Source organism: Oncorhynchus clarkii, chromosome 20 (genome assembly GCF_045791955.1).
Source record: "Oncorhynchus clarkii lewisi isolate Uvic-CL-2024 chromosome 20, UVic_Ocla_1.0, whole genome shotgun sequence".
Lineage (NCBI taxonomy): Eukaryota > Metazoa > Chordata > Actinopteri > Salmoniformes > Salmonidae > Oncorhynchus > Oncorhynchus clarkii.
Genome location: NC_092166.1, coordinates 72,378,558 through 72,398,689, shown reverse-complemented (window position 1 = coordinate 72,398,689; position 20,132 = coordinate 72,378,558). Strand labels below are relative to the sequence as shown.

Here is a 20,132-nt window from a genome sequence, read left to right as displayed (position 1 = left end):
TGCCAAAAGGCACCTAGAGACTCTCAGACCATGAGAAAGTCCCATCCCTACGGTGAAGCATGGTGGTGGCAGCATCATGCTGTGGGATTGTTTTTCAGCGGCAGGGACTGGGAGACTAGTCAGGATTGAGGCAAAGTACAGAGATCCTTGATGAAAACCTGCTCCAGAGCACTCAGGACCTCAGACTGGGGCAAAGGTTCACCTTCCAACAGACCAACGACCCCAAGTACACAGACAAGAAAATGCAAGAGTGGCTTCGGGACAAGTCTCTAAATGTCCTTGAGTGGCACAGCCAGACCCCGGACTTGAACCCGAACAAACATCTCTGGAGAGACCTGAAAATATCTGTGCAACAATGCTCCCCATCCAACCTGACAGAGCTTGAGAAGAATGGGAGAAACTCTCCAAATACAGGTGTGCTTAGTTTGTAGCATCATACCAAAGAAGACGCAAGGCTGTAATCGCTGCCAAAGGTGCTTCAACAAAGTACTGAGTAAAGGGTCTGAATAGTAATGTGATATTTCCGTGTATATATATATATATATATATATATATAAAAACTTGTTTTTTCATTGTCATTATGAGGTATTGTGTGCAGATTTGAGGGGGAAAATTTTAGAATAAGGCTGTAACTTAAAGTCAAGGTGTCTGAATACTTTCCGAATGCACTGTATGTATTAGAGGAAGGAAGACGTGAGGGGAAATGGTTAAGTGACTGTACAACTAGTAAGTTAGTCTTCTGTATAGCAGCGTCTAAATTGAGCACTCATGTGACTTTGTTCCCCATATCTCTCCCCAGTATCCACCAACAAAATAAGATCTATACATCCTTTTACATTCAATAGGAAATAATAGTTCTGTGTTTATGAATGGGAATTAGATCCAGTATCTCACCTCAGCATGGAAGTTAACCGCCTTGCTATCAGAGACCTGTAGCTGTGTGGTGAGCTCTCCTACTCTGGCCATGTAGTGAGTCTTAATCAGCTGTTCTCTGGACTCCTCGTCTCCCACCTGTAAGCACACAGAGAGGACAACAACTTTACATGAAATTGCTCTTACACCGGTGTTGTAATTACACTAGGAATAGTTGGGTCAAGAAGAACAAGACAAACTTACATCCTCGTTGGTAGGAGTTGTGGTTAACATGCCAACCTGATGAGATGAAAAACACAAACACAGTTAGATCCTCACTCCCTATGAGAATTGAGAAAGCTATAAAAATTTAACCAAGCCTGGTCCCAGATCCGTTTCTGCCAACTGCTATGGTCAATTTTGGCTATACAGCACAAACAGATCTGGGCCCAGGCTAATAAAACCCACTGAAATCCAATAAAACACTACAGGCCCCTAATGGTATCTGAAACTGGACCTGCAAGGAATTACATTTATAGACACCTGTGAATGAAGAGTTTAGCTGGTTGTTAATGACTAGCATGGTGCTAGCCAGGTCCCAGATCTATTTGTGCGATCTTGACAACGCAAATAGATCTGGGACCAGATTAAGTGGGTGTATCCTGGACCTTGAGTATGCTATTAAAATACAGGCATTATGAAACAAGGAAGCTGGTGCCTCCCAATAATATTTATTTTCTCATGAGGTGTACTCTCGTTCACTACTAGGGCTCCAGAGTGATGCAGCAGTCTAAGGCACTGCATCTCAGTGATAGAGGCGTCACTACAGACCCTGGTTCGATTCCAGGCTGTATCACAACCAGGCTGTATCACAACCGGCCATGATTGGGAGTCCCATCATTGTAAATAAGAATTGGTTCTTAACTGACTTGCCTAGTTAAATAAAAGGTAAAATAAATAAATATATATATATATATATATATAAAAATTAAAAAGCTTTCAATTTGTAGAGGCTTGGGCTAGTGGGAGTTTCCAGCATATTCCTTATACCCATCATTTACTTTCAAATCAGTGAAGGGAAATGAACAAGAGCACACCTTGGGCCAAAGGAAAGATAATTGGAACTTAACTAGACACTGATAACACAACCGCCTTCACTGAAGCCAAAACACTCAAATGCATGTTACGGCTGCTCCCACGAGGATGTGTCTGACTCATTTTGTAGGAAAGGGGAGGGTTGTAAAGGGAGGAATGATGTCCCTAGATTTAATCTCACATCATGCCAGTCTCACACAACTGCAAAGTAGTATTGTTAAGCATGAGGATGAAGACAAATTCAATCACTGTTGAAGAAAAATAAGGTCGCAAAATTCCGGAAAGTTTCCAAAACTTACCAGTTTTCCTGAAATCCCTTTGAGGATTCTTGCAACCGTAAAGAAAAAACAAGAGTGAAGATATATCTACCAGACTGTTGCTTAGCATAGCCTCCTTCCCTGCTCCTCTCTCCTCCACCTCGCCGTCCTCCAGGCTGGTGAGGGCTGGGCTGCCCGGGGCCTGGCCCAGGGAGTGAGCTGGGCTGCCGCCTCCTCCCAGGGCAGAGGAGAGCTGTGTCTCCAGGTCATGGATGCGTTGGCTCTCCTTCTCCAGCCTCACCCTGCCCAGCTGGGCCTCCAGCAGCCAGTGCTCCTTCTCCTGCTCCAGACGAGCAATCTTCTCCTGGCTCGCCACCACCTGGGGTGATAGAGGAGAGGACACAGAGGGAGAGGAGAGGACACAGAGGGAAATGGAGAAGTGGAGGAGATGACACAGAGGAGAGGACACAGTGAGGAGAGGCGGAAAGAAGAGGAGCGAGTTGGTAAGAGGACTATACTTCTCTAACACACTTACCAAGTCAGTAACCAAATGGGTTACCTTGAGCATTATAAAGAGTCAGACGTGTGTACTAACAGACTGGAGGGTAGAAGGGAAGAGAGGAGCGTGGAAATACAAACAATACCTGTTGTGTGAGTCCCTCTCTGCTCTCTGTAGAGCTAGTTAGAACACGGCGGTGCAACAGGGCCTCTCTGTATGGAACAGTCTCTGGTCTGGGCTGGATACACAGACAGGACAGGAGTCAAATACACACTGTTATACTGAACCACAACATCATTGTTAAGGGGATGTTCCACTGTTTGCTTTAGGCAGCCTGGATTGGCGTGCCAGATGGGGCAGGATTTACACTTAAGACTATTTTATTGGTTCTATTTTGCTAGGCGAGCTTAATTGAACACAGCTGAATGATGTTTAAATAGTATTTTAACCCAGGTCTGTGAAGGTGACATGACCAGCAAAGCGAGGGAAAGCTACTGACCTTTCTGATGGCATGCATGTAGTCAGAGGCCTTCTTCTTGTTACCCAGCATGCTCTCTGCCTGCAGGGGGTTGAGTGCCCCGGCCCCCCCTCTTGGACTGTAGCCTGTCGAAGACGTGAAGAAATCCAGGTTGTTGCTGAAGAACGTCGCAATCTGTAGAAAAACAGTACAGAATAAATATTACGGTAAGACTTATCATCCAGGTAGACACCAATTCTTTATCATTTGTTTTAAGGAAGTATAAGCTTTATAAAGGTCTTCTTATAAACAGTATTGGTGAGCCATATATGGTCTTCTAGGCCTATATGTTGTAGTCCACACCACTATTTCAATATCACGGTGCAACAATGCCATAGAATATACGTTTTCAATCTGTCAATATTGTATACGCTTCAATATGAGGGTGAAACAGGTGCAATTAAACAAACTAATGTGAAAGGAGTTTATAAAATCTTTTGTCATGATTACTTCACTATACACACACTTAAAACAAACCCACAACACCAAGTCAAACTTTCCTATACACACTTATCCAACACAACTACGTCTCTATTCCTTTAAGTAGGTCAGTGGAAGGGATTGACAGATTTCTAATACACACTCCCACTTTTCATTATATGACGATTGCCTTGCTCCTCTTTTTTTACACTCCCACTACTGTTAACCAAGTTCGTATTACTTTTTTATTTAACATGGCCAGGTGGCCTGGGTGGGCGGAGTTTGCACATTTTAGACCACCTAGGGCACCAGGCCATTCAAAACAACTCGCCCACTCAGATCACCTCATAGTAAACATCCTTCAGAACTCTGCAACCAGCCAGCCCAGATCATTCCATCCCTGTTCTTCCACAACAACATAGAACAGTAGTCCATCTCTCATACCTCAAACAAGTCGGTCTGTCTGGTGCATTCATCAGCCAGGCAGCAGTAGAGACTAAAAACATGCCTTTTACTATTATAACTATAATACCAAAAAATAAGCTGTATGGTTATTACAGTTATAACAGTAACATATCGACTTCCTCTACATACAATCAGTTGGTACGGTCGTGGTTCCAATTCCCGCAAGGCTCTCATACGTATAGTACAAACGTATCCACTCACTGTCCCGTCTGTTTCAAAGCCCCCATCCCCCACCCCTTTTATCTGGGGTACACAGCTGTAATGCTCTGATATGCTGCGGATCTGTGAAAAAAATCCCTCCTGCCCCAACTAAGCCCTCCCTTCTTATTAGTGGTCATGTATTGTAAACAACCAATCCTCACGGTCGATGAGCCAGACACCAAGGCAGTTGCTACTATTGCTTAAACTCATAATATGTAAAGAAAACAGCAAAAATAGGGAAATGGAAATAAGTCCGATGTCATTGACTATTCCCGGGAAGTAAAAAATAGTCTTATTTTTTTACTGACAAAAATCCATCAATATTTTTTCATTGTGAGAATGCCAACCAAAACTGCAGCTCTGTCAGTGTGCTTGTTTGCTGGGGCCAGTTGTGTCCATTTAGACACAGATGTTGTGATAACAGATAGGGACAGGAACTGCCAGGGAACTCACGATACGATATTATCACCATACTTCAGTGCCGATACAATATATATTGCGATTTGATGTTCCAAACATATTGCTCATTATACGTCTGCTGCAAACACAAGAGAAAATGTGTTTTGATCAGTCATGGTGCTGAAAACATGTTGGCTCACCATTTAAAAATAAGAGCGAGAACAAGGAAGATTTAAAAAAAATAATAATTATAAATGGACAGCCGAATTGATAGAATATCATCCCAAAATAATATTGCGATATGTAACTGCATCTATTTTTTCCCCCCAATCACTAATACATTCCCAGTGTTTCTATAGCGGTAAATGGTCCTACCTTGCCGGTGCTGCTGGTGAGGGAGCCCAGGGAAGCCAGCAGACACTCATTAGTAGTGCGGAGCTTCTGAGTGATTGTAGACAACTCCTGTTCCAGACTGGCCTTCTGGCTGTAATGAGTAGACATCTCTGTAGAGACAGAGGGATTTAGCTTATACATACAAAATAATCTCAACACACACAGGAAGGAGACCAACAGTTAAAGGATGGCACAGGGGGCTTAGACTGTTATTGGTTCCATTTTATTTGAAGCCTGCAGGTATATTGCTTTATAACAGTTAAGCTTGAACATCTCTACAGAACACAGAGGAAGGACAGAGTGGCTTGAACATTAGTCTATAAAACAGACAAAATAACAATTTCTAGTAAAAAAAAGGTTTCACCTTTGACCGCATCGTGAAGGCTGTGTAGACAGGCCGCTAGCTGGGTGAAGACAGCAGAGGAACTGCTCTGGGGCATGGAGTCCTGTCGAACACCTGGAAAACAATTGCACACATGATTTTCCTCAAGTCCCACACTACTCACTAGTAAGGCCAGTAAGCTGACATTTTTTATTTAATTTGTATTTAACTAGGAAAGTCAGTCTTCCGAGTGGCGCAGTGCCACTAGAGATCCTGGTTCGACTCCAGGCTCTGTCGCAGCCGGCCCAATTAGCCCTGCGTCGTCCGGGTTAGGGGATGGTTTGGCCGCTAGGGATATTCCTATTCCAACGGGCAGTAGCGACTCCTGTGGCGGGCCGGGCGCAATGCACACTGACACGGTCGCCAGGTGTATGGTGTTTCCTCCAACACATTGGTGCGGCTGGCTTCCGGGTTAAGTGGGCATCGTGTCAAGAAGCAGTAAGGCTTGGCTGGGTTGTGTTGTTTCGGCGGAAGCTTGGCTCTCAACCTTCACCTCTCCCGAGTCCGTAAGAGAGTTGCAGCAATGGGACAGGACTGTAACTACCAAATTGGATAACACGAAATTTGGGAGAAAAAGGGGTAAAAAAACAACTTTATAAAGTAAAATAAACTAGTCAAGTTAAGCAGTTAATAAGAACAAATTCTTAGTTACAATGACGGCCAAACCCTCCCCTAACCAGGACGACCCCGGGCCAATTGTGTGCCACCCTATGGGACTCCCGATCATAGCCGGTTGTGATACAGCCCAGGATCTATAGTGACACCTCTAGCACTGTGACGCCTCAGATATAGAACTCCCGAGTGGCACAGCGGTCCCTCTCTCTCCTCACTAGGTAAAGCCAGTACACTGAGTGTACAAAACATTACTCTTTCCATATCATAGACTGACCAGGTGAAAGCTATGATCCCTTATTGATGTCTCTTGTTCAATCCACTTCAAAATCAGTGTAGATGAAGGGGAGGAGACCGGTTAAGAGGATTTTGAAGGCTTGAGACAATTGAGACTTGGATTGTGTACAGTATGTGTGCCATTCAGAGGGTGAATGAGGGAGACGAAAGATTTAAGTGCCTTTGAACGGGTTATGGTAGTAGGTGTCAGGTGCACCGGTTTCAGTGTCTCAACAACTGGAACACTGCTGGGTTTCACACAACAGTTTCTCGTATGTATCAAGAACGGACCACCACCCAAAGTATATCCAGCTAACTTGACAACTGTGGGGAGCATTGGAGTCAACATGGGCCAGCAACCCTGTGGAACGCTTTGGACACCTTGTAGATTCCATGCCCCGACGAATTTAGGCTGGTCTGAGGGCAAAAAGGGCTGCAACTTTTACACTCAGTAACTCACTAGGCAAGGCCAGTAGGCTGATGGTAATCAAACATTATCTACAGGGCCTTCAGAAAGTATTCCTAACCCTAGACTTTCTCAACATTTTGTTGTGTTACAGCCTGAATTTAAAATGGATTACATTTTGATTGTCACTGGCCTACACACAATAATACCCCATAATGTCAAAGTGGAAATGTTCACAAATTAATAAATTATCAATACACCCAGTCACTAGAAAGATAGAGGTGTCCTTCCTAACTCAGTTGCCGGAAAATAAGAAAACCACTCAGGGATTTCATCATGAGGCCAATGGTGACTCTAAAACAGTTATAGAATATAATGGCTTGGATAGGAGAAAACTGAGGATGGATCAACATTGAAGTTACTCCACAATACTAACCTAATTGACAGAGTGAAAAGAAGGAAGCCTGTACAGAATAAAAGTATTCCAAAAACATGAACCCTGTTTGCAACAAGGCACTAAAGTAATACTGCAAAAAATGTTGCAAAGCAATTCACTTTTTTCCTGAACACACCACTCTCCATATTTGTAAGCATTGTGGTGGCTGCATCATATGAGTAATTGGGTATGCTTGTAATCATTAAGGACTGAGGAGTGGAATGGAACAAAGCACAAGCAAAATCCTAGAGGAAAACCTGATTCAGTCTACTTTCAACAAGACACTGGGAGATTAATTCACCTTTCAGAAGGACAATAACCTAAAACATTAGGCCAAATATACACTGGAGTTGCTTACCAAGAAGATAGTGAATGTTCAGGTTTGACTTAAATCTGCTTGAAAATCTATGGCAAGACTTGCAAATGGTTGTCTAGCAATGATCAACAACCCATTTGACAGCTTGAAACATTTTGAAAATAATACAATTGGTAAATATTGGACAATCCAGGTGTTCAAAGCTCTTAAAGCTCTTAAGAGACTTACCCAGAAAGATTATAACATGTATTGACTCAGTGGTGTGAATTACTTACAGAAAACATTCTGAATTTCATTTTCAATACATTTGCAAAAACGGGAGGAGACGGGAACATCCTAGACAATGAGAGGGCAGATATGCATGTGAACATGCACAAGCCCGATATAAAATATTTTTCTCAAAGCTGCTGGGATGCCACGTGCATCCTCTTATATCAGTACATTCGTAACCACTTCTATTCTACCAAATAAGCCTTGCTTAACAAAATTAGACACACTTCTAGGCTTTAGTGGTATACCGGGGTATTTTCGAAAACCGACTATGATATTCAATACCATCCCCCAAATATTTTTGTTTCTTTTTCATTCACAAAAATTCTATTGAGCCAGTTACATATGTTTGTTTACAAAGATCACATGGAGCAAACTGGTGTTTTAAACTTACGTTTTGTGACACGATGTCCACTGTTGAGCAGCACAAGCGGTGATCAAGTTCCACTTGAAATTCCCTACTAAATATCTTAAACATAAGTTAACTATCTAAATGCCAAATAGATTTTCTCCATCTCAGGGCTCCAGCTATGCATTTGGTTTGCTAACTTGCTAGCTGGTTAGTGTGTGATGGTTAGTGTGCAAGTTCAAGCTTCTTGGTTACAGCAGACGATCAATCCCCTCCTGGATAAAGTGTGAGTTGCCTTTTGAGACATTTGTATAACTTTATGAGTTGGGTTGTCTGTACTTGCATTTAGTTTATGTTCGCTTGTGCTTGTTAGCATTTAGTTAGCATCCAATATAGGAATTCACTAGTACTTTGTTAGCATGATATACATTTTTTATACTCTGAAAGAAATAGCGCCCCCTATGTGCACTGCTGGTAATACCGTATACCCCGGTATGGTACAGGAACTGTATGAAGGTATGGAAATCCACCCAACCCTAACACCCTCCATACTAAAAAAATCCCACTTGGTCTTCTTCACGCTTTATTCTTGCGCGGACTGATTTTGGCGCAGAGTCAGTCCTCTCACTTCTGTTCTTTGTGTTAACTCACTAGGTAAGGCCAGTAGGCTGATGTAGCTGTGTAGTTTGTCGAACAAAGAAGTGATTCTCTTCATGTCACTCTGCAGCTCCTGGTTCTTCGAGGTGAGAGAGGAGGTACACAGAGGAGTCCAGCACTCTTCCTCCAGACTGGTGAGGAGAAGAGAGGAGGAGAGGGTGAGACACATCGGCTGCAGTTACACAGGCAGCCCAATTCTGATATTTTCCAATTAGTAGGAAAAAAATATCAGAATTGGGCTACCTGTGTAAACGCAGCCATAAAGAAACACACACACTCAGAGGTGAGGGCTCAGGTACAGAGAGGGGCCGTACTCTTCCTCCAGGTTGGGGAGGGGAAAAAGAAGAGGTGGATAGGGAGGAACACACACACACACGCATGCATACAGTACACATTACCTAATGTAATGAGTACTAACCTTTTGAGCTGGTATGGTAGAATCTTCTGCAGAAAGTGGGTGTAGGAGGTGAAGTGATCGGCAAAGTCCTTGAGTTTCCCCACAGTCTCCAGCACTGTTACGGTGTCCTCTGTGATGCTCTGGTGTAGTTGCACTAGTCCTTCCTCCAGGGGGCGCACATAGGCTGCATTCTCATGTAGATACTGGGAGAACTGGGGAAAAGATTGCAGAGGAGAGTTCATCTTACCTACTTCAGCCAAAATCACTTATTGTATGTCACTATGGATAAGAGCAGGGGTGTCAAACTCATTCCACGGAGGGTTTTTGGTTTTGCTTTCAATTAAGCCCTAGACAACCCAATGAGGTGAGTGCCTTACTAGTTATCAAATCAAATTGTATTTGTCACGTGCCGAATACAACAGACCTTACCATGAAATGCTTACTTAAAAGCCTTTAACCAACAATGCAGTTCAATAAAGAGTTAAGGAAATATATACTAAATAAACGAAAGTAAAAAAATGAATAAAAACAAAATAACAATAGCGAGGCAGTTGATTAATTGTTCATGGCTTGGGGGGGACATGGCGCTCTAGTACCGCTTGCCGTGCGGTAGCAGAGAGAATAGTCTGACTTGGCTGACTGGAGTCTGACATTTTTTGGGGCCTTCCTCTGACACCGCCTGGTATATAGGACTAATTAGTGACCTTTAAATTCATCAATCCAGTACAAGGGAGGAGCGAAAACCCAAAGACATTCGGCCCTCTGGAATGAGTTTGACACGTATGGATAAGAGCATCTGCTAAATGACAAAAACAGGATGTCAGGGCATAGACTGTGTGTGTGGGTGTGTGTGTGTGTGTATCCCTGACCTTCTGGTTGAGTGGTGAGATGTGTTCGATAGAGGAGTCCAGAGGGTAGATGTGTACCCTCTGCTCTGTGTAGGAGTGGAAGTTTAACAGAGCAGCCACTATGTCCTGGACGAAGCCCAAGGCCTGACCAGCCACGTCTCGGGCCTTCAACTAGAGGACAGGAAAATGAGAAATTAGTACCAAAACTCTGGACCACATATCTACAATGACAACGTATGATGGAGCCCTAACTGTTATATAAAATATGGGGAAAGAAACAATAATACAGGATCATGCTATAGTTCAGGGTTACCCAACTAGTGGCCTGTGATTTTTTTTGCCCCCCCAATTCTCTTAGCAAAAACATTTTGGGACACAAGTCTAAAAACACCAGCAAATCAGTTCCAAGTGATTTTAATTTGGGAAATCAGTTCCAAAGTATTCCTACACACAATAGAGATATGTGGTCTGGGCTTTAAACTAACCTTCTGGTCCACCAGCCATTGATTTTTTTTACAAATTAAAAACATACTGTGTATATACAGTGCCTTTGGAAAGTATTCAGAGCTCCTCTGTGGAGATGGGAGAACCTTCCAGAAGGACAACCACCTTTGCAGCACTCCACCAATTAGCCCTTTATGGTAGAGTGGCCAGACGGAAGCCACTCCTCAGTAAAAGGCACATGACAGCCCGCTATGAGTTTGCCAAAAGGCACCTAAAGACTCTCAGACCATGAGAAAGAAGAATCTCTGGTCTGATGAAACCAAGATTGAACTATTTGGCCTGAATGCCAAGTGTCACGAAGCATGGTGGTGGCAGCATCATGATGTGGGGATATTTTCTGCGGCAGGGACTGGGAGACTAGTCAGGATCGAGACGAAGATGAACGAAACAAAGTACAGAGAGATACTTGACGAAATCCTGGTCCAGAGTGCTCAGGACCTAAGGCTGGGTGAAAGTTCACCTTCCAACAGGACAACGACCCTAAGCACACAGCCAAGACAACACAGGAATGGCATTTTTGTGGCCCGAATATTTTAACCTAAATATCACAGATGAGACATTTTCTCAACTGCTTAGTGACAGTGTGCCTGTGTGAGCAAGAGAATGTCTTCGCTAGAAGTTGAAACAAACTCCAACATTGAAAAACAACCTCTTGTAAACAAAACAATGTAAATTGTCAAGAAACACAAAGTCTCACTAGTTGACTTTAGTAAATTAGACCAACTTGTATGCCTGTGCGCAGTGCTCCTAAAAATGTATCTTCAGCACTTAAATCACACTGCTCACAGCTCCCCAGCCAGGCATCGTCGCTGCTCGTTGGGCAATGTGGGATATATATTGTAGGGTTCATAGTTCAACCCGCATTTAGCGGGTGTTCATTTCAAACCTTGTAAGCAAGGTTAAAAAAATATAATTTTTACAATATATCAGTTTCGGCTTCTTGTGATCAATTTGCAGTCTACAAATAATTTGTAATTATGTTCTGGCCCGACCATCCAATCAATAAAAAAATATATAATCTTGTTGATGCCTCCTATAGGACTTCCTCTCACCTGGTGTCTTCTGTTGTGTGGTGGAACGTTGAGACTGTTGTAGTCACTGAATTCTAGAGAAAAAGGGAGGGAAATTTAAAGGAGAGGTTGCGAGCAACGGCTCAAACTGCACGCAGAGACATACAAACGGTATCCATGAGTTCATCTGACTCTGGGTGCTTAATAGCCAAAATCTTGCACTATTCCTTTAAAGCGCCGAATGGCGGCATGTCATAGGTCGGTCCTTCATTTAGCATGAAAACCATCTGAGGAAAACAGGGCTCTAGTGGCATGGCATGGCACACATTACACAGTGCTTCAGTTTTCCTCTTACAGCGTCAGTGAGAGAAAAGTAATTCAATTTCATTAGTAGTTAGTACTGCATACATATATATGTGTGGGTGTCATGTCTTAGAATGGGAAGACTCATAGATAAACCATCATCAGTGATGTTTCTACAAGGTTGTGTTCATTAGAGCACACACTGCAACAGAAAATGTATAATGAGACAAATCCAGGTAGTCCCTTACTCTTTCAGTCGGTTTTCTTCCTAATAAACATGATCTGGGTCAGTGAAATGTTGCATAGTACTCACTGGTGTCGTTGAAGGGCACTTTCTCTTGGATGACAATGCTGCTCTTTTTCACATGTCTGTTGAGCTCTGACTGACACTTCCTCAACTGCTGCTGACTGGAGAGAGAGGGATGATTGTGAGAGGAAGGGAGGGTAGAGGAATCAGGAGATGGTGAATGACCACTCAGTGACCATATTAAATACTTCCCTATCCACATTATTACAACCCTCATTATTCCATCATGTTAACCACAAGTCCTCTACCAGATACATACAATCATTCTCCATCTACACTGAGTGTACAAACCATTAGGATCACCTGCTTTCACTTGGAGGCACCTGGTCAGCCTATGATCCCTTATTGATGTCACCCGTTAAATCCACTTCAAATCTGTGTAGATGGGGCCTCCCGAGTGGCGCAGTGGTCTAAGGCACTGCATCACAGCGCTAGAAGCGTCACTACAGATCTGTGTTTGATCCCGGGCTGTGTCACAGCCGGCCCCGACCGGGAGACCCATGAGGCGGCGCACATTTGGCCCAGCTTTGTCCGGGTTAGGGGAGGGTTTGGCTGGCTGGGATGATAGTAGGTGCTAGGTGCTCCAGTTTGAGTGTGTCAAGAACTGCAACGGGTTTTTTACGCTCAACAGTTTCCTGTGTGTATCAAGAATGGTCCACCACCCAAAGGACATCCAGCCAACTTAAACTGTGGGAAGCATTGGAGTCAACATGGGCCAGCATCCCTGTGGAATGCTTTGGACACCTTGTAGAGTCCATGCCCCAACGGATTGAGGCTGTTCTGAGGGCAAAATGCAGTGTAACTCAATATTAGGAAGATGTTGCTAATGTTTTTTTAACACTCAGTGTAACTCACTAGGTAAGGCCAGTAGGCTGATCAAAGATTATCTACAGGGCCTTCAGAAGGTATTCACACCCTTGACGTTTCCACATTTTGTTGTGTTACAGCCTGAATTTAAAATGGATTACATTTTGATTGTGTGTAGGCCAGTGACAATACCCCATAATGTCAAAGTGGAAATGTTCACAAATTAAATCAAAAATGAAAATCTGAAATGTATTGAGTCAATAAGTATTCAACCCCTTTGTTACGGCAAGCCTAAACTACATTCAGGAGTAAAAATGTGCTCAACAAATCACATAAGTTGCATGGTCTCACTCTGTGTGCAATAATTATGTTAACATGATTTTTGAATGACTACCTCTGTATTATCTCATACAGATAATTGTAAGGTCACTCAGTCCAGCAGTGAATTTCAAACAGCTTTAACCACAAAGACCAGGTTTTCCAATGCCTCGCAAAGAGGTCAACATGGGCCAGCATCCCTGTGGAATGCTTTCAACACCTTGTTGAATCCATGCCCCAACAAATTGAGGCTGTTCTAATGGCAAAAGGATTGCAACTCAATATTTGGAAGGTGATCTTAATGTTTTGTACACTCAGTGTATATCTAACTGGTACATGTGTAGATTAGAACAAGTTATTTACCATTCCTCTGTCCGAGCTCTGCACTCTTTAGCTTCCCTCTCCAGAGTCTGGGATTTCACCTGTAGGAGTACACAGAAAATAGCATCATGTATTACTATTCTATCATTTACCAATAACAAAAGATTGAGTTTTGCCTTTGTTCAGTCGCTTCCCACTTGCCCTCATCCTCCTTCCAGCCGTCTCTCTCGCCATCTCACCTCTACTCAGACCTTGTCACTAACGCTTCTCAATAGTGTCCATGTAGTTGGAGTTGAGACATCCACTACTCTCCACCTCCCCTCCCTCTCACCTCTAGTCTGGCCTTGTCACTCTGTAGTCTCTCAATAGTGTCCATGTATTTGGAGGTGAGTCCATCCACTATGGCCTGGTGCTGTTCGTGGTCTCTCTCCAGCTCTTCCAACTGGACCTTCAGCTGAGACTCCTGCTGCCTGTGCTGCTCATCAGCCTCATAGAACTTAGAATAGAACATAACTTTATTGTCCAACCAAGGATTAAACATTTCTTTGGGCATCACCTTATAAGAATTCTAAAAATATCATCATCATTCTCAGACACACATTCTAGAACAGACCAGCTCACAAAAACAACTGATCAAATACATTATGTAGTACACATTCAAGCCAGTAGTCTCTTTGTAAACACTTGCCCATACATACAGTTGAAGTCGGAAGTTTACGTACACCTTAGCCAAATACATTTAAACTCAGTTTCACAATTCCTGACATTTAATCCTAGTAAAAATTCCCTGTCTTAGGTCAGTTAGGATCACCACTTTATTTTAAGAATGTGAAATGTCAGAATAATAGTAGAGTGATTTATTTCAGCTTTTATTTCTTTCATCACATTCCCAGTGGGTCAGAAGTTTACATACACTCAATTAGTATTTGGTAGCATTGCCTTTAAATTGTTTAACTTGGGTCAAACGTTTCAGGTAGCCTTCCACAAGCTTCCCACAATAAGTTGGGTGACTGATGTCTTGAGATGTTGCTTCAATATATCCACATCATTTTCCATCCTCATGATTCCATCTACCAGTCCCTGCTACAGAAAAGCACCCCCACAACATGATGCTGCCACCCCCACAACATGATGCTGCCACCCCCGTGCTTCACAGTTGGGATGGTGTTCTTCGGCTTGCAAGCATCCCCCTTTTCCCTCCAAACACAACGATGGTCATATGGCCAAACAGTTCTATTTTTGTTTCATCAGACCAGAGGACATTTCTCCAAAAAGTACGATCTTTGTCCCCATGTGCAGTTGCAAACCGTAGTCTGGGTTTTTTATGGCGGTTTAGGAGCAGTGGCTTCTTCCTTGCTGAGCGGCCTTTCAGGTTATGTCGATATAGGACTCGTTTTACTGTGGATATAGATACTTTTGCACCGGTTTCCTCCAGCATCTTCACAAGTTCCTTTGCTGTTGTTCTGGGACTGATTTGCACTTTTCGCACCAAGTACGTTCATCTCTAGGAGACAGAATGCGTCTCCTTCCTGAGCGGTATGACGGCTGCGTGGTCCCTTGGTGTTTATACTTGCGTACTATTGTTTGTACAGGTGAATGTGGTACCTTCAGGCATTTGGAAATTGCTCCCAAGGATGAACTACACTTGTGGTGGTCTACAATTTCTGAGGCTGATTTGTGATTTTCCCAGGATGTCAAGCAAAGAGGCACTGAGTTTGAAGGTAGGCCTTGAAATACATCCACAGGTACACCTCCAATTGACTCAAATGATGTCAATTAGCCTATCAGAAGCTTCTAAAGCAATGACATCATTTTCTGGAATTTTCCAAGCTGTTTAAAAGGCACAGTCTACTTAGTGTATGTAAACTTCTGACCCACTGGAATTGTGATACAGTGAATTATAAGTGAAACAATCTGTCTGTAAACAATTGTTGGAAAAATGACTTGTGTCATGCACAAAGTAGATGTCCTAACTGACTTGCCAAAACTATCGTTTGTTAACAAGAAATGTGTGGAGCGGTTGAAAAACTAGTTTTAATGACTAGTTCAGACTTCAACTGTATACAGTGCATATGGAAAGTATTCAGATCCCTTGACTTTTTCCACATTTTGTTTCGTTACAGCCTTATTCTAAAATGGATTAGATTGATGAGGGGGAAAAATATATCTACACACGATACCCCATAATGACAAAGTAAAAACATGTTTAGACATTTTAGCAAATGCACATAAAACATGTGAATAAAATATTTACATAAGTATTCAGACCCTTTACTCAGTACTTTGTTGAAGCACCTTAGACAGCGATTACAGCCTCAAATCTTCTTGGGTATGACGCTACAAGCTTGGAACACCTGTATTTGGGGAGGTTCTCCCATTCTTCTCTGCAGATCCTCTCAAGCTCTTGTCAGTTTGGATGGGGTGCGTCGCTGCACAGCTATTTTCAGGTTTCTGAGATGTTTGATCGGGTTCTCCCAGTCCTTGCTGCTGAAAAATATCCCCACAGCATGATGCTGCCACCACATTCCACTGTAGGGATGGTACCAGGTTTCTTCCAGATGTGATGCTTGGCATTCAGGCCAAAGAGTTCAATCTTGGTTTCATCAGAGCACAGAATCTTGTTTCTCATGTTCAGTGTCCTTTAAATGCCTTTGGGCAAACTACAAGTGGGCTGTCATGTGCCTTTTACTGAGAAGTGGCTTCCATCTGGCCACTCTACCATAAAGGCCTGATTGGTAGAGTGCTGCAGAGATGGTTGTCCTTCTGGAAGGTTCTCCCATCTCCAGAGAGGAACTTTAGAGCTCTGTCAGAGTGACCATCGGGTTTGTGGTCACCTCCCTGAACAATGCCCTTGTCCCCCAATTGCTCACTTTGGGAGGCAGCCAGCTCTAGGAAGAGTCTTGGTGGTTCCAAACTTCTTCCATTTAAGAATGATGGAGGTCACTATATTCTTGGGGGCCTTCAATGCTGCAGACATTTTTTGGTACCCTTCCCCAGATCTGTGCCTCGACACAATCCTGTCTTGGAGCTCTACGGACAATGCCTTTGACCTCATGGCTTGGTTTTTGCTCTGAAATGCACTGTCAACTGTGGGACCTTATATAGACAACTGTGTGCCTTCCCAAATCATGTCCTATCAACTGAATTTACCACAGGTGGTCTCCAATAAAGATGTAGAAATCTCAAAGATGATCAATGGAAACAGGATGCACCTGACCTCAATTTCAAGTCTCATAGCAAAGGGTCTCAATACTTAGGTAAATAAGGTATTACTGTTTTAATTCTAAAAACCTGTATTTGCTTTGTTATGATGGGGTATTGTGTGTAGATTGATGAGGAATCTTTTTTTTTTTAACCCATTGTAGAATAAGGCTGTAACGTATCAAAATGTGGAGAAAGGGAAGGGGTCTGAATACTTCCCAAATGCATTGTATACACTCCCATGTCTCAGACACAGACATACCTGGATGTGAAGCCTCTCGTTCTCCTGGATCTTCTTCTGCAGGTCCTCATCAAACACACTCTGGGTCTGCTGCAAGCCCTGTTGGGAGGGGGAGTCCCCTTTGTTCTGGTGAAGAGAAAGTGTCTGAGATCGACTACACCGAATCACTGATCGACAAATCACCTTGCATCCCAAATGAATACTCATTATGTGATCGAGATTAGTGATTCTGCATTTTGCCTTGCTTAAACTGATCTTGGTCGTTGCAAGAGCCATGCTTTACCAACTGAGCTACAGAGGACCACTGTCTGTCTCTACCTTGCTCTTCTTGCCCTTGGCCTCGCTGGCAGACAGTTCCTCTTGCAGCAGCTCTACTCTCTTAGCCAGCTGCTGGTTCCTGAAGGTGAGACTGTCCATCTCCTGCTCCACCTTCCTCAGGCTCTGTTCTCGCTGCTTCACCTGATCCTGTAGTGTCGGTGTGGAGGAGAAGACGCTCAGTGATTTTAAAGTATATCACCCAAAATTCCCAGGTTTTTCAGAATTCCTGGTTGGAGGATTCCCTTCCTGATTATTTCCTCCAACCAGGATTGGAAATTAGAATTTTGAAACCCTATTCCAGAGGGCTCTGAATGGTTCTGTACCTTAAGAGAGGTAGAGCTGGCCTGCTCATCTACCACACCTTTCTTCAAGACCTGGTTCTGTGCCCGGAGCTATGGAGACATGGGGAATATAGACACTGAGCTGTAGGTCTACTGCAGACACACCACCTCTAAAGACCAAACTGGCCAAATTTACCTAAATTGCCTCGGCCTTTGGCTTCTAAGCAAAGCCTCATAGCTATTTTATGGATTTATTTTGTGAGACATATTGTTAAATCATCAAATATGGATAACTCCACTGCAATGCATGACTGCACTAACATTTCTGAAGGTTGGGTGAATGTTGCTGCTTATTGGGAAACTACACCCCATATTTAATGGAAAATAGAAATAACAGGAAATTGGCCAGCGGGGAGCTATGGTTTTACAACAGTCAGACAGGAAACACCATGCATTCCATTCACTGCCTGTCAACTGACAGTGTTGGTCAGGAGAATGGTTCTTATATTAACCAAAGCTAGTCAGTCTAACTGACATTTATTTTAATATGCTTAAAAAGGGGTTTAAGGATGGGTACTATTGACATGGATACCAATCCATTTTCTACCTAATGTATGATAGGGGATTTGAAGAACATGGCTGCCCGTGTTTTACTCAGGCTATGTAACATTGTATTGTTTAGAGAAGGGTGGCTTCTGTTCTGGCCTACCCTCCTCCCTTTGTCATAAAAGACAGACACATTGTGAGTGTCAGCTGACATATCAGGCAGTGACCTAGGCTAAATCATAGAATGAAGAAACCAACCAAAATAATGTTCACTATGAGATTGTTTTGATTGATTGACAGCAGTTAGCTACATCCCTTGCTGTACACAGTTCACGTTCATAGTAAACAGTGCAGTAAAGACACCAAATATTGCCTTCGATTATCACAAACACAAATCAACCTATTAATGGGCTGCTCTCTCTATACTTGACAATACACCCAGGAGGGTGACACACTAGTGAGTAGTGACACCCTGAAAAGGAACTTGATTGGAAACAGATCGAGCTAAGTAACTAGATATTTTGGACAGCACCCTTTATTTTTTAGGTTGGTGGAGGAGGAATAATGGTTCAGGCTATGCCCCTTAGTTCCAGTGAAGGGAAATCTTAATGCTAGAGCATACAATGAATGACATTCTAGATGGTTCTGTGCTTCCAACTTTGCGGCAACAGTTTGGGCAAGGCCCTTTCTTGTTTCCGCATGACAATGCCCCTGTGCACAAAGCGAGGTCCATACAGAAATATTTTGTTAGATCAGTGTGGAAGAACTTGACTGGCCTGCACAGAGCCCTGACATCAACCCCATCGAACACCTTTGGGATGAATTGATACACCGACTGCAAACCAGGCCTAATCGCCCAACATCAGTGCCGACCTCACTAATGCTCGTGGCTAAATGGAAGCAAGTCCCGCAGCAATGCTCCAATATCTAGTAGAAAGCCTTCCCAGAAGAGTGGAGGATGTTATAGCAGCGAAGGGGGGGCCATCTCCATATTAATGCCCATGATTTTGGAATGAGATTTTCGACGAGCAGGTGTCCACATACTTTTGATAGGGTACCTTGCACGTTAGTTAGAATGAATCAGCAATCGGATTAAATAGCCAAGAACAGTGGCTAACGATAGAGCAACAAATAACTGCTTACCTTTGAATACTCCAGGGCCAATTTGGTGTATTTCGCTTGCAGGTCTGCAGCCATTGCTTTAGGAAAAATAAAGCTAGTTAGCTGGATAACCAATATGTAATGGAATAGCTAGCTAACGCGAGAAAATAAACTGGCTAGTTACTGTAGCGCAGGTACACTGACGAGTTAGCTTGCCGTTTCTTTATCTGAATGACAGTTGGTGCAAGTGTCTGATAAACAGTTTCATGCCATGTAGGAAGGGGAGGATAGCTATTCTATAATCTGATTGAGTGGTAAAGCCGGATGTTATTCAGCTAGCTAGTAAGCTAACGATCCAGCAACAATAAATAAAAAAGCACTTCCGGGTCAGTGAATTTTCCAAATAAAAGTCCTTCACGTAAGAGTAGAAAAGTATCAATAAACGGTATATTTTATTATATGAAAAATAATTGTGTATAACTTAACAATGATTAATATTTGTTCTTATTTAAGTGACATTTGAACCACGAAAACATGTTTCAATGTCAAATAAAGAATAACACATTTCTGTATACAGTATACACATATAGCACTGCACAGGAAAACTATCGAATGTGTGTCCATAAAACTAGGGTCTAGTCTACTCACTGGAGTCCCTAGAAAATAAATCAGGTGAGTTTGAACAAAAAGATAGGTCATAGGAAGTGTTGCTGGACTTTTACTGTGGTCAAAAAGTGTAAAATGTGCTGGTTAGTTCCAGGTCTTTCTGCAAAGTGTTCCAAGATTATGTAAAGGGAAACTATAACTACATGTAACTACAATCCTTT

At 42.9% G+C, this 20,132-nt stretch overlaps 1 protein-coding gene across 1 annotated transcript in view; it reads right to left on the bottom strand.

The window, feature by feature from the left end:
* Positions 1-19,642, bottom strand: part of LOC139376884 (protein phosphatase 1 regulatory subunit 21-like) — a 27,911-nt gene extending 8,269 nt beyond the window's left edge. Inside the window, exons 1-18 of the mRNA XM_071119858.1 lie at positions 19,348-19,642; positions 17,701-17,769; positions 17,378-17,524; positions 17,081-17,185; positions 13,949-14,113; positions 13,660-13,718; positions 12,178-12,272; positions 11,604-11,656; positions 10,069-10,218; positions 9,221-9,411; positions 8,797-8,933; positions 5,463-5,555; positions 5,081-5,208; positions 3,203-3,355; positions 2,849-2,941; positions 2,317-2,583; positions 1,117-1,152; positions 895-1,011 (exon numbers count right to left, since the gene is read on the bottom strand). Of these exons, the coding sequence (XP_070975959.1) occupies positions 895-1,011; positions 1,117-1,152; positions 2,317-2,583; positions 2,849-2,941; positions 3,203-3,355; positions 5,081-5,208; positions 5,463-5,555; positions 8,797-8,933; positions 9,221-9,411; positions 10,069-10,218; positions 11,604-11,656; positions 12,178-12,272; positions 13,660-13,718; positions 13,949-14,113; positions 17,081-17,185; positions 17,378-17,524; positions 17,701-17,769; positions 19,348-19,401 (2,112 nt within the window). The 5' untranslated portion in view covers positions 19,402-19,642. The remainder of the gene's footprint in view (positions 1-894; positions 1,012-1,116; positions 1,153-2,316; positions 2,584-2,848; positions 2,942-3,202; positions 3,356-5,080; positions 5,209-5,462; positions 5,556-8,796; positions 8,934-9,220; positions 9,412-10,068; positions 10,219-11,603; positions 11,657-12,177; positions 12,273-13,659; positions 13,719-13,948; positions 14,114-17,080; positions 17,186-17,377; positions 17,525-17,700; positions 17,770-19,347) is intronic.
* Positions 19,643-20,132: the final 490 nt, after the last annotated feature.